Below are 15,278 nucleotides of genomic sequence, written 5' to 3' on the forward strand. Positions count from 1 at the left end.
GTGGAAGTCGTTACTTTACATTTGATATTTTCTGTCAGGATTAATTTGGCCATGTCATCACTGGACATCCCTTCTAGTTTTTGAGAAGTAGAAGGGGAAAAAAAATTAATAAAAAATCTCTTGTTTTTTTTTTTTTTTTTTTTTTTTTTTTTTTTTTTTTTGTCAGACTTCTCATTTTAGAACACATATTTTTGTGGAATTCTGCGAATGTTTTTTCTGTTTTTTGTTTTTTTTGGGGGGGGTGGGGGTGGGGGGATGTTTTACTTTGATCATGCTATTTCCAAAGAGCTGTTGACTGATCAACGCTGGACTGATTGCGGCAAAACGATCCGCTGACCGATCCAACCACCCCAACCTCCACCCCCCCATCTCCTTCCTCCGCAGTCCGAGCTGATGCCTGCTGTGCTCGGCTCTGTGTGCGGTGAGCCACAGTGATCTGACATGGACAAAAACTTGGTGTAATTATTATTATTATTATTATTATTATTATTATTATTATTATTATTATTATTATTATTATTATTATTATTATTATTATTATTATTATTATTATTATTATTATTATTATTATTTAGTAGTTTATTTAAAAGATTTCCATTCAAGGAACCCCAAGTCTTACCATGACTAGTTCTAACTGTTCCCTGACGCCAGGACGACTTTTAACCGCAGTTCGTGTCCAGGCTGCGCCTGCTGTCAGCAGTGTGTGAGTGATGACAGCACCTCATGTCGTCAGCCTCTTGTTGTGTATCACGCCGCTCACTCAGACACACAAACGCACTTCAAGTAATCCAGACTGAAGAAGCAAAATTTGATGATCAATATTTAAAGTATAAGGAGCGAACAAAGGGATTTCTTTATTTTATTTTTATCCGCCCCACACACACACACAATTTTGGTTCAGCCTGTGTAAATCAATAAAATATTATAATTATTATAGTAATAATAATGTGACAGTTTATTTCTTTATTTTATTTTACTGCATACATCAGATAAAACATAACCAATAAATAAATAAATAGATGAAAAGTTAACTTTTCTCCACAAACTGAAATACAGTGCTTTACTGCTTGAACTTTCAGTTTTCAGTGAAGTCGTTGTTCTGGTTTGGGGATCCTCTGGCTGGCTGATCAGTGGGCCCTCCAGGCCCCCCGTGCTCCAGGGTGGCCCACCGCTCCAGCGCCGGAAATCAAGCATGTGTGAGGGAACCGGTGACCAAATTGGACTCTTTGTGTCTCTGTTGTGTGGCTCAAAAGGAAGAAACAAATAATAGGAAGACAGAAGTGCAGATGTTCACCACAAACTCTTTGTTCAAAGCCCATCCTTCCAGACTCACTCTTATCTGAAACCATTTCCATTCATATATGACATTCAGAATGTCTGATTGAACACACATATTTAATGCGATGCTGTTTGTTTTAGAGCACATGCCAACTACAAGCCCAAAATACGAACATCCATCTGTATTTTGGTATACAGTTTATAGCCCTTGGGACCATGTGGGATTTGGAGAAGTCACATTATTCTCCTCTCCTCCTTCTTTAAGTCTGACTTCCAGCTTTTCTCTCTTAATCTCCTTTTCTTTCTAAATATGGCACACATTCACACAAAGGAAGTTAGGAGCTCATGTTCTAACACAGCTCAAATTTTACGGCGCGCTGCACAGACCTGGAGCCCGGCAAGGAGCCGCAACCTCAGGCGGCTCATAACAGGAAGTAAAATCCAGTCAGAAAACTCCTCATTCAAGATGTGATTCTTAAAGAAAGAGTAGCTTTTATTGAAAGCCCAGGTTAGTCCTGTAGTTTCTCCAGCAACATCTAAGGTTATAATAGAGCTGTCATTCCTTTTGCTGTGTCTGTGTGTGTGTGTGTGTGTGTGTGTGTGTGTGTGTGTGTGCGTGTGTGTGTGCGTGTGTGTGTGTGTGTGTGTGTGTGTGTGTGTGTGTGTGTTTTTCCTTCCTCTTTTTTCCTCCAGCTGGAAACTAGGGTGCCTATAGGCTTTTAAAAAAAATGGAGCAGCTGCAAAGAAAATGATTCACGTGTGATGACCAGTTTGGTCTAAGTGACTCAAATGGCATATAAATTGGGCTGTATGAAAAGTGTCTAGAACTAATTTGTCACAGGACGAACTATGAGCATCTTTTTGTTAGAGTGCTGCTGGCCGTTGTAAGGATCCACTAGGAGTCCTTGAGGGTTTTTAGGGATCCTTAGAGAGGCTTTGTGTTGGGTGTCCTGGCTAAATAGGGAACAATTCACTGTTGCTGTTATTCTCTCTTTTCAGATATTTGGATTTGGAGATTGGACTTTTTTTTTTTCCGCTCAAAAAGAATCTCTCACAAAGACTCTGGTGTTTTCTGTTTTTTTTGTTGTTGTTTTTTTTAAGATAAAAAAATAAACCAAATGTTTTGGGGTAAGTTAAATGGAAAGAGAAATACAAGAGAGAGAAAAATTCTTACACCACATAAAAAACACACACACAAAAAAAACAAAAAACAAAACCCTGTTCGCTGGGTCACTGTTAATTTGTATGTATGTGTTTTACCTTCTGTGTGCAGGGAGATTCTGCTCAATGCTCCTCCTGCCAGGCAGACCTCCGGTCACCACCTGTTGCTGTCTGTCCTTTCACAGAAGCTTTTCAGGGTTCACCAGGCGACTCATCCTGGTGCGGCACGGCGCAATGGTGTTTATGTCATTCAAATGAATCCGAGTTGTAATTGTTGGGAGTGGTGACGTTATGCAGCTTGCTCAGGGTCTCCACAGGTCACACAAATAAAAGTAGCCTCTGGCCTAATTAGGACATCTTTGTTTTTTCTTTTCTTTTTTTTCTTTTTTTCTTTTTTCCTTCCGCTTAAAAAGCAGTTGTTGCATCCAGGTCTCCGCATGGCCACCACCACCTCTAATTGCATCTAATTAAAATCCTCCTAATCATGTTTTCAAACTTGACCAGGTGTGGTTTGAATGGAAGCACTGGTGGGCTTTGGAGCACGCTCCTGCGAGTTTTATCCAGAAAAACAATCGCCTGCGACGATGATGCAGAATGCTTGGAGGAAACCAAACATCTACGCCTCACTGCTTGGTTGCTGTGTGTGTGCGTGTGTGTTTGGTTCAGCACTGAACTTGTGACTGTGTCATCCAATGTAAAAACATCCTTAATGATCTGCTTATCTAAATCACATCAATCTAAAACTCTTTAAAAAAACAAACAAAAACAAAACAAAACCTAATTAATTTGAACATTTGGTAAAATTTTAACATTTCAATAAATGCTAAAATAGCAATTTTTTTGCATATTTAAAAAAAAAAAAATTAATAAATATGATTATGTCCAAAGATACTGTAGACATATTAATCTTTATTTTAATCCTGTCTGTTTTATTTCACAATTGAATATTTTAGATTATGACCTGTCCAGAGTGACCCCGCCTCTCGCCCGGAAAGATCACTGGAGAAAGACACCAGCACCTCCTGACCCCACTAAGGGACAAGGTATTAGAAAATGGATGGATGGATGAAGGGATGGACATTTTAAATTATACATGGGGAAGATTATTGGTGGAATATCTTTTTAATTTGTCGTAAGAAAAGTGCAATAAATTCTATCAACAAATTAAAAAGATGTTCTACCAATAATCCTCCATCATATTTCAGCATGTAGTTCAATGGTGTTTTTAATCATTCCTTCTTTTTCTATTGCTGTGCCTTTAAAATTGATTATATTAATTATTAATGGCGTTATTCCTATTAGCCAATTATTAATAATTATTCTATCCAATATTAACACCGTATCGACCTTTCAAATTGAAACGTGATCTAAGTTACTGCTGTTTTTTCAGGCTAAGGTTGGCTGAAAAATCAAACGACCTGTTGAGTTCAATCTTTCAACGTAAAACACTTACTAGGTTTATATTGCACTTTAAAAAAAAAAAACTCTTCATGAATCCAGACTTTCAAGCTCCATAGCATGAACGTCTACTCAGCTTTCAATAGACTTTTTTCTAAGACTTTTAAATGGGCAATCTGCTAGTAACACCATTCTGAGTGTTTGGAAGATTTAAACTGGCTGATGGCCAAGACTCGTCAGATTCTTCCTCTCTACTGGGTTACGAAACTCACAAGAACCTGTAAGTTTACCAGAATTGAAGGAATTATTGCAATCTATTTTAACAAACGTATATGCGTGCATGAAATAGAGAATTTTGTTCTTATGAGAAACTGAACCGAATCAAAAAAATACTGTCTGAAATTCTTAACTTATGGGTTTACAAATGTGTGAAGTGACAAAGGGATATTTGTAGAGACGAAATTATTTTACAACAATATGTAGCCTTCTAACGTAATGATTTTTTTTTTACCTGTAAGGATTTCTTTGTCTGAGCAGAAATTTAATAACGGCGGAAGCCTGCAGTTTCTGCATCTGTACTGCCCTCTAGTGTCCCTCGTGGTGTACTTCATTTTTGCTCCTATCATCGATTTGCACGAATATGTAGTCAAAAAGCACCACTTCTAAAAACTTTACAACTACCCCAAAAATTATTTTTCAAGATCTTTTTTAAAAATGTAAATTTATATGACTGAGTCACAATGTGGGAAAATATCTAAACTGTTAAGTACTGCAGTAATTACTTACCTTTCTGTACAAGATGCTGTTAATATTTGAAATTCATGAATGAATTAAATGGTAGATTTTACATTTTTGTGTTTAAATGAGTGGTATATGAAATGCTAAAATCCTGATTAAAGGCGTGTTTCTTTTTTATGTTCCATGATTACTCAGGCCAAATAATTGTTTTCATCTTGGAAAAAGAAAATAATATATATATTCATCTCTACATAAGAAAAAGCATTGTGTATCTTGCGTTCTGGTCACAACAGCAGATAACATGTGTAGTACTGACTAGTTATTAGACAGGACAAGTTTTTGTTTTTACAAAGAAAAACGTATATCACAAAGGATCTCACTATTATAGATGTTCAATTCAACAAGAACTATAAATCCAACCCAGTGGCTCATGAGACAAATATCACACGATATGATCAGAGGTCGCTTACTAATTATTTTGATGCAACAATCGAGAAAACCTGAATCTTGAACAGGAAGCGAGAGCAGACCTTTACACTACACCCACAATTCTCCCTCAGCAACACATAGATGGAGACTTGCCTGCTAACAGCGTTTACATCAGTTCTGTTTCACGCTATCAATAATAATTTATTCTGTGATGCATTAAGATTTATATATGTGAAGAGAAAAATAAACAATGCTGCTTATTTGCTCACTTTTCAACTAATAATTGTAAGAAAGAACGAGTATGAGTGCATACCTGAACGCTGTAGTCAGTGACTCAATTCAACATTTTTATTTCTACCAATTTGAACAATGAACTGAATTTGACTGCATTGTTTTATAATGATAAAATTGGAATGTATTCTAATTTGAATGCAATCTGTATGACTGGATTTAACCAAATGAAATTTTTGTGTAACATTTGAGACAATATTCATGGTTAATTCATTGTGAACAACAATGTCATAAAACACAACTTTAAACAAACCTTGACCCTATGTGTTGCACATTTTTCAGTAATTTAAAGCAAAGATGTGTTTCTTCAAATTTTAGGCACAATATTAAAAGCTTGACATGCTGACTTATTTTCATGTTAATCAAGAAGCTGAAGGAAATGAATACTTTAGTCAACAGATATGAAATATACATCACGTCTTCAGAGACATTTTCACCCTGAGTTTCTAGGTACGAAACTGAAGGAATTTAGATTCGATGCTTCCCAGCTCTGGAAAAACTTGCCTGAAAAGTTGAGATGTACAGAATCTCTTTTGTCTGTCAGATCAGGACTGACGATATTACAGCTTCCTGCTGCTTACTCATAAATACCAAAGGTTGCTTTTAACACTCCTTTCTTTCTTGTAATTATACCTTATATTTGATGCTTTCTGTGTGTTTTTGATATTACTTTTTTTTTATAATCTTTGTTTCGTTATTTTTCCTTCATAGCATTGTAAATTTAAATGGCTGTGAGAACGGTTCCATAGAGATAAACTTATCTTGCCTTGCCTAATGTCTAAGAGACTTGCACAATGGAGTTCACACTTAACAAGCCCACAGCAATAGTTGGTTATAAACCATCTTTAGTTATTGTGCTGCCTAGATGCTAATAAATGCTAATGCTAATGGGTTTGATCTGGAGTAAATAGACATGATTAGACAAAAAAAATTCAGGCCAAATTTATGTAGCGTTAAATTTAGCTTGAATATATAGCTCTATAGAGCTATAGATCTACAGATTGATCTATAGCTGAAGCTATTGATCTAAGTGCTAATCTGCACTCTTCTGCCACATCGGAGACTGGAATTAAAAGTCCTGCTTCAACCAAAGTTTTGAATGACCTTCTGAACTAAGCGTCCTGTCCATAACTCTTCTACATGCTTTCAACTTCCGGTCAGGGAGATGGATTGAGTTTAGTGAAGGTTCAGTGAGGTGCTGCCTGGAACCCAGACGCGCAATTCCTGTGGTATGGCAGACTGGGATGGTGGTCCCCCTATTCAAAAAGGGGGACTGCAGAGTGTATTCCAACTACAGGGGGATCACACTCCTAAGCCTCCCAAGATATATTCAAGAGTTTTGGAGGGGAGGGTTAATCAAATAGTCAGTGTTCGGATTCAGGAAGAGCACTGTGGTTTTCGGCCAGGTCATGGAACACCGGATTGGCATCCAGGACGAGAATCAATGCCTCCAACTCCTGTATTTCAGGATCTTGTTCACGAATTAGGGAAAAATTAAGCGGGAGATTGATTGGCGAATTGGAGCTGCATTTGCAGTGATGTGGACTCTGCACCAATTTGTTGAGGTAAAGAGAGAGCTGAGGCAAAAGATAAAGCTCTCGATTTACTGGTTGATCTATGCTCCTACCCTCATCTATGGTCGCAAACTTTGGGTAGTTACCAAAAAAATAATATTACAGACACAAGTGGCCGAAATAAGTTTTCTCCTCAGGGTGTCTGGGCTCAGGGTGAGTGGGAAGCTCGGCCATCTGGGAAGTACTGAAAGTAGACCTTCTGCTTCTCCATGTAAAAAGTAGCCAGTTGAGGAGGCTTGGGCATCTAGTTAGGACGTCTCCTGGACGCCTTCCTGGTGAGGTTTTCCTAGCCTGTATCACTAGGAGAAAACCCAGAAGAAGACCCAGAACACGATGGATTGAGTATGTTCCTTGGCTGGCCAGGAAATGCCTTAGGATTCCCCTGGAGGAGCTGGTCCAAGTGGCTGGAGAGAGGGAAGTCTGGGTCTCCCTGCTTAGGCTCCTGCCGCAGGATCAGACCTTTATATACGGAAGACAATGGAAAGACGGATGGATGGGTGGAATAACTACCACGGGTTTCTTTTACTGCCTTTAACAATGCAGTCTGGCAAATGTCCAGGCCCAGATGACTTTCTGGTTGAATTTTATGAGTGCTTTCAAAATATTACATTTTTAAGTAGTTTGAGGTAAAGAACCGCTTTACCTCAAATATTCTGAGACACAATTTTGGGATTTTGTATCTGTAACCATCAGATTTAAGCATTAAAGGGTTGGAATATTTCACTTAACGTATATTCTATATAATATTAGTTTTACTTTCTGAAAATGAGTGGAAAAAATATTGAACTTTTTCACAATATTCAGATTGTAGATGTACATTTATCTTTGTCCTTGGCTCGCTATCCATGGACCAGACAAAGTTGAAGAAAATTATTTGGGGAAATGGTATGCCTTTGGAAAAAGGACGGCGAGAATGTGAAGTTAATCTTTCTGATTAACCACATGAAAGACAGCAATCCGTTCAGGTCCATTTCTGAATGCAGTGACAGACACCTGCTCAGTAGGAATGTTAGAGTGGATTTACCATCGCCCTCTCCCGTAGATAGGAACCAGTCTTTGATCAGTGAAAAGTTTCACATAGCAGTACCCACCCTTAGCAATAAGGCTTTGAAGCTTTCTTCACTGCATGAGCGCTTGACAATGATTGAAGTGGTTTTTCTTCTGGAACAGAACTCATAGCAGCACTAGCCATGTACAAATGGAATCTCCTCAGACTGTTTCCTGCTTGGACAGGACGTTTTTCCCAAGAACAGAACTTTACTTAACCTTTGACGGGATGTGTTAGAGTCAGGTTTACTTTATTAGCACACCCCAATCACTTGGAAGCACTTTTGTCCCTGATACAATAGGTGAACCCACAACAGAAATGTCATTTTATGAGGGATCATGTGGTGTTGGTGCATGCAGTGTCTACAGGTTGCCTTCGTCCTGATCCCTGAAACACAAAGAAGGTTGTGAGCTGGCCCACCTCCCACACCTCATAGAGCAACTGAGATTTATGTTTTTATGAGCCTGTGTTCGTTCAATCAGCATTTTGTGCAGAATTTTACTCAACACAAGGCGTCACTTAACTAACCCCTTTGAGTGGACTGTAGAGTGCCAGGTTGGGTTTGCCTTTTTAATGAGTGTTCTTGGAACGACGGTGACAAATGTCAATTTAAAATGTGAAATCTATACACATTTAAAGAACCTCAGTGAAAACGGGTTTATTCTTAACTCTTTGATACACAAAACTGATTGAAAATCGATCGATTCCCTGCATGTTTATGTCTGTTTGTGTGAGGCTGAGATGGATCTGCACATGAAAACGGCTTTTTTTTTTTTTCAACTTTCTTTATTGCATTTTACAACTTGACACACATCAATCATTGGTACAATGAAAACACAGTAGTTTTCAAAGAAGTTCAAGCTGATTTCTCCCAGATCCCAGCCCACCCCAAATGCACCCCGTCCAGGTCCAAGCACAAGACAAACAGCCTGCTGGGATCCAGTCCCTGTAGCAGTTTCTAGCAACACAACATACACACACATCCATCCACACACATTCAAAAGGAGGCAGGAAAAGAAATAAAGAAATAATAATAATAATAATAATAAAGAAAAAATAATAATTGAAAACGGCTCTTTAAACCATTCAGACCAACATAGAGAGACACAACCAAACTGTCTGATGACTTTATTACCCCGTGATAATAACTCAGAAACAGTCCAAATAGTTTGGATCTAGTTTTTATTTCTTTCCTTCTTATGGAAAGTTTCTGTTTACATCAGGTCTGTGGTGCATTTCTGTCCTAAAGAAAAATATATAAAACTTCAGATATTTCACAACCAGATATTAACATACATGGAAAAACCTCACGAAAGCCTTAGAGCAGAAAGTTCGATGGCCACTGTAAGAGATGCTTACAGTATTCATTTATGCCTCATGAACTGATGAGTAGATTATTGCGAGAGAACGCAAAAGAAGAATAAAATCCTCCATGTCCCCTAGGGGGCTTCGTGCCATCTCCACCTCACACAAACTGTCATAAACATGCAGAGAAATTTTAAATTGACATTTGTGAATGTATACAAAATAGACCAGCAAATATTGCAGTAAGCATATCGCGAGGGAACGCAAAAGAAAAAAAAAAAAAACATCTTCCCCGCGCCACCTATAGGGGACTCTGTAATATTCTTAGTTCTGAATAATCATTGAGTTTCACTGTTAATTAACTGTTATGTTGTTTACCACTTGCTCTGTGCTCTGAAAGAGACAAAAGCCTGGGGCCTGCAGAGTGTGGCGCTTGATTCCCCAAACATTTGCTCTGAGCGGAGCAGCAATAGCAATAGAGCGGTCAGACACAGCATTCCTGACCAGGACAGGAGTGAATGGGCTGGGCGGGGCGCACAGCGGCAGCGGCAGCAGCAGAGAGTCTGAGCTCCAACATCCTGTCTGCTGAAGCCCCCTCCTCCTTTACGTTTACCGAAGACCCAACAGCCCTTTCCACATGTGTTTGAATGCATTTCCCTTAAAAACGAGAAAGTGTCGAGAGGCCGAAGCAAACACCGATTTACCAGCGAGCTTCTCGTTTGTTCTTCAGTTCCTGCGCGCCAGCAAATCGGGAAAACTGCTCGGTGTTGCTGGAGGCAAGGCTCGGGGAGGAGGCTGAACTTCGCGACACGATGACCGAAAAGGACACAGGAACAGAAAACATAATAACTGGTGAGTGCTCAGTTTTTACAGCACATAATTGGAACTGCCACTTGGAACTGCGACGGTCGTTTTCTGGTTGTAATTGCATGCGCCAGACTGTCGCTGGCACGACTGTAAAGTGCGCGTTCACGAGCCCTCCTTTAAACGTAAGGCTATGTGAACATTTAAAGAAAAATCTGATCTGAGTTGTGGCGTTCATCCAATTAAAAAACCCCCCATAAAAACAACAACTGTGTTTTCACATGTGGGATTTGAGTTTAGCAAATCCCTGCGACATTTCTGCCGCATTGCAGGAACGGGATCTTAGTGCGGAGCCCTGCCCGCTTCTGTCCAGGGGTGTGCGCAGGGAGGACCTCGCCTTGTGTGTTTTGCAGTTTAAATGCCGTTTTGGTCGAAGCTCATCTCTGTGACTAATGTTCTGACTGAGATATGGCGAGTCCTCTGCGTTAGGCCGTTGACTCTCAGCAGAAGAGCAGACACATCCCTGTCGGGCCCAGTGTAACGGTGCAGAGGCTGGTCACATGGCCCCGTCCCACTGGAGTTGTGACTCAGTGCAGCAAAAGTCCTGCATCATGTCCTCTAGGTTTAAACATTTAAATACGTTGTTCTTCCCCCGCTTCACAGCGCTGACGAATGAAAAATTGGTAGTTTGGAAATCCAGCCGGGCCATAACCTCAGGGCGAGTGTGCGTGTTTAAATTGTATTTATTTATTACATATTTGCTTAAACTGTCATCATGTCATGAGAGTGTAGTATAATAAACTGGTAATCTGTGAGAAGACAAATCAAGCTCCTCCACTTCCTCCCAGTGCCACAATTAGGTCTGCAAAAAATGTACCACCTTCCTGGTCAAAAACAACCAATCAGAGCAAAGAGGACGGCCTTAATGCTGCCAATCAACCTCCTGTACACTGCTCTGTAATGTCCGTGGCTGTGGGTGCTTTTCAACTGGCAAGTCCTGCACTTAGCTGGTTAACACTAGCATTACCAGGGATTTCGACCTCCTCTGGGCTCCAATGGTAGAAATGTCAAATAACCCTTCTCTGGTAATTCTAGTGTTAATGTGCAGTTTGGTTCTACCTGATTAGTGAGCTTCTCCACTGCTGACCACAGCTTCACTGCTCTTCACAGAGACGAGCTGCTGGCAGTGCTACTAAATCACAATCACAATCTAAGACTAAATCACAATCACAAAACCAAACTCTTCTGTACTGAACAAATCTCTGATAACAGACGACATGTCTGCGGTTCACAGCTAAAAACAAAAATAATTACATTGCAGTAGAAAAGTAAAGGAAAACAATTGGAGGGTTAGGAGGAACACGAGCAGCAGCTGTTATGATCCGTGGCCAGATCATAACATGAAGGATCCTTCCTCTTCAGATCTCAAGCAGCCAACAGAGACAAAAGTTAACATTTTATAATGTTATTTACTTAAAAAAACCCCATAAAAACAACAACTGTGTTTCATCTTTTTGAATGAGACGTTACAAGTGGAGAATATGGCTTCAGAGTGAGCTGTGTTGCCGAAAACACCAAACAAAAGGGAACCATCTGAATATTAACCAAAACTTACCTATTTGAAAGTAAACAAACCAAATGACAAAAACTTCCTTCCCTAATTAAGGAAACACATGAGAAAACTAAGCAAACATAAACGGCAGCTCACTCCTACAAAGTCCAAGAGCTTTCACAAAGAGTGTTTAACAGACAAACAGCGTGGCCGGTTGAGATGAGCTGAGGATGGAAGTCCGCAACTTTTATATCCGTCACCTCCGGCAGGCCACCAATTGGACGTCTCCGCCGTCTTCCGGGAGCCAATCAGGGATGGGCACCTGCAAAGTGCACACATGCACGGTCATGTTTGCATAATTAAATTTACGACGCGGGTCGTAACACAGCTTTCTGGATCAGCTCCATCCGTCTGATTGACCAGGCAGACCTGTGATGGCACTGTCGCAGTAAACAATTTGATTAAATGTAAACTCATGGATGGAGATCTTGCTGGGACATTAGTCCTATAAATGTCCTTCAGGTGATTGAAGGCCGACTTTGTAACTGTTTTTTGTGGCTCTTGATGTTCACATCACATCTAGATTTCAGGGCCTGGTTACTAGTCACTAGCTGTAATAACAGAAGCTGACTCTTGATGGTTCCTCTTTAGGTCGAAAAATAATAACTTCAGTTTAGTTTTGGTACAACCGTGTATTGATTTGGTCTATTCATCTGGTCTATTCGTGAATGATAACCTTGCTGTTCATGGAGGAGGCTGCCTGCAGAAAGGTGTGTGCTAATGTGAACATGCTAAAACCGTGAGAGGACCTTCATGCTGTACTGACTGAGAGGGTCCGATAGACCTGGGCAGATACTCACAAAGTTTTTGTGTGTGTGTGCATGTGTTTTGAACACATGCACACACACACAAAAACTCAAAGTCACTGTTCAAGTTGCACTGTCCACATTAAAGAGAAACGGAGCAACTTGGCTTTCACGAGCATTTTGTTCGAGCAGGACCTGACAGATTGCATTCATAAGTCCGCCATTAAACTTTATTGAGCTTTCATTTAAGGTTTTTCTTTGATAATGCACAAGATCATTAGACTCTCTAACTATTATGACATTCCTGAGCTTGAGGTTCTGATTTGCAAATATTGAAGATATTATTTGCTCCAGTTAATTTCTACAAGAGGCAACACCAGAGGCCTTTTGCCTAAAAAGGGGGGAAACGTGTATACAGAGTTTAATTGGTGAGGCTGGTCTGTCTGGGGGCTTGGCAACAGTCCATTGTTATGTAATGCAAGTCACTGAATGCCCGCTGCAACCTGATGAGTCGCTGCACCACAGACCTCGTCTTGCACAAATTCCTGAAACTATCATGAGATGTTGGCTTTAACTATGAATGACTTATTGATTACAGCTTTGAATGTTGTATGCTGCTGATTCGTTGTTGGCTATTCCAGTTCTTGTATGTATCCGTTTTTATAAAAAAATTAATCGTTTATGCCAATTCTGAAGGATGATGAATTTACCAAATGCACGACTTGCATCAATAGTCATTATTGTTTGTGATTTGTAAAGATAAAATAGTTTAATGCTAAACAGGGATGCAGCTGCAGTGCCCAACATGTTTATTTTTTTCTTCATAAAACAGTACAATCAAGTACAAACTGGTTGGGTTTTTCACAACAGAAATACTTGGAATTTTGGTCATAGATTTGAGTTTATCGTAGTTATTGTTATTTTTGTTGTTGTTTTTCCTTCAAATGTTGTAATTAATTTATAAATGCAGTTTTAACCCTTTAACTGTCACAAGAACATTTTTGTCCTCATTGACTGACTTACATGTTTTCATTTTGAGGGTGGCAGTCAATTAAACAACAGCTAATACTTGAAAGCAAAACTAATCAGATGTTTATCAGTTTGGTTCAATGACAGAACATAAAAATCTGCCTTCTTTTCTGCATTGACCTGACTGCTCTGTTTGTTTCAGTCACCTGCCGTAAAGAGATCATTCTCAAATATACATACTGTGACATGTTTACCTCTACGATGTAGGCCCGTCACAATAACAAATTTTGCTGGACGATATATTTTTCCGTAAGTTATTGCGATAAACGATAATGTTGTTGTTTTGAGAGAGTTTGTAAGTAATATGATGGTAATGGCAAAATAATAATGCAAGAGCTCATTCTAAAAGTCCAGTAAACGTTAAACTATAATGAACATTAAACACTGGAACTGGAAGACATTTTAAAAATCTAAAATAAATAAATGACAAATAAAATAAATTTTGAAGTCTTTGTAAAAAAAAAAAAAAAAGTCCTTCTAAAAAGGTTTAGTTGAGACTGAAGACTTTTATCTTCTAGTTCTTGGTAGAAAGAGAAAAAAAAGCAATAAACCATAAATCATGCCAATGGAAATTATTGAGTTTGTTTTAACTTCTCATGCGATTAATTGATTTATTGACTATTGTGACAGGCCTACTATGGTTGTCTATTATGCTCTAGCCTAAATTAAGGAAGCAGTTGCAGCATACAGGCTGGGTTAAAACTGGATCTGTTATCAGATGTTTCCATTATAGACAGACAGGAAGGAAAACCATTGTTCAGCTGAGAGCTTTGAGGCATTTCCTCAGATTGTAACCTCTTCAGGAACCAGCCGTCCACAGACTCTCTCTATCAGTCTTTTCACTTTTTTCTGAAATTCATCACTCCAAGAGACTATTTGAGAAACGTAATATCATTTTCACCGAAAGGCATTGTGTGACCATCTAACTCAGCACGGAAATGTGAAACTACATAAAGAGTACCGGTTGGCAAAAGTGAAAACTGCAATCCATAAATGGCAGAATGTAGCGTTTAGTTGTCAAATATATGTCAGCCACAATTCTATCCATATTAATTGATAGATATTAGGCATAACTTATTTTTAGCATTGTAAACTCCTTATTTTACCAAAAATATTTACATAGTCATGTGTTTTAGAGTAGCAAATATGAAAGACTAACTAAAAAAATTGGTTAAATTTGCTGCGATGGACTGGCGGCCTGTCCAGAGAGAACCCCGCCTTAGATAAGCATCAGCATCCCTCAACACTCTGCAAAGATGGTTCAGTTTGATGAGATCATTGATTTATTGTTTTTGTTAAACTGTAAATCATATTGGTCAGTTGTCTCAAGAGTTTAACACTTAAGCAAATTGACAAATGGTCAAATTCTCTGATTCTCCATACTTTACAGCCGCTAAGGTTTTATGGTCCAGCTCAAAATATTGTTCCCTAATTTCTGTGTCTTGGGAATCATAGGGCCCCCCTTCATTTAGAACAGAATCCCAAATTGTAGAAACAATCTACAATTTGGTACGAGCAGCTCCAGTATCAGGCCTCTAAGCTGTGGTTCTTAGTTCAAGTGCAGAAGTTCTGGGTCTGCACATCAACCAGCAGTACTTCCTTATGGGTCTAGAGCCCAGAATAAATGCGTCTTTCCCTAAAACTTCTCCTTCTACGTTTTTTTCTAAAGTCTCAGGACATGTTGTTTGTGCTTTTTTTTAATCGAAACATCTTTGAACCATTCCATAAAATAAATGCTGATCCTCCAATGTGACCGCACATCCAGTACCGCTGGAATGTAACGACATCAGAGGAAACACTGGTCAGTTTCTCCTTTTTACATTTTTCCAGATTGAAAATTACCAAACAAATTCCTCACTACAACT

The 15,278-nt window shown here is 39.1% G+C and overlaps 1 protein-coding gene across 3 annotated transcripts in view; it reads left to right on the forward strand.

The window, feature by feature from the left end:
- The first annotated feature begins 9,727 nt into the window (after window positions 1-9,727).
- hspa12a (heat shock protein 12A) overlaps window positions 9,728-15,278 on the forward strand; it is a 30,311-nt gene continuing 24,760 nt past the window's right edge. For 2 of the 3 annotated variants that reach the window (XM_044137106.1, XM_044137107.1), the window contains exon 1: window positions 9,728-10,074. In XM_044137106.1, coding sequence (XP_043993041.1) covers window positions 10,035-10,074 — 40 coding nt within the window. In that variant the 5' untranslated portion in view covers window positions 9,728-10,034. The remainder of the gene's footprint in view (window positions 10,075-15,278) is intronic. The other variant, XM_044137108.1, reaches the window with a different exon arrangement.

Source organism: Gambusia affinis, linkage group LG13 (assembly GCF_019740435.1).
Source record: "Gambusia affinis linkage group LG13, SWU_Gaff_1.0, whole genome shotgun sequence".
Classification (NCBI taxonomy): domain Eukaryota; kingdom Metazoa; phylum Chordata; class Actinopteri; order Cyprinodontiformes; family Poeciliidae; genus Gambusia; species Gambusia affinis.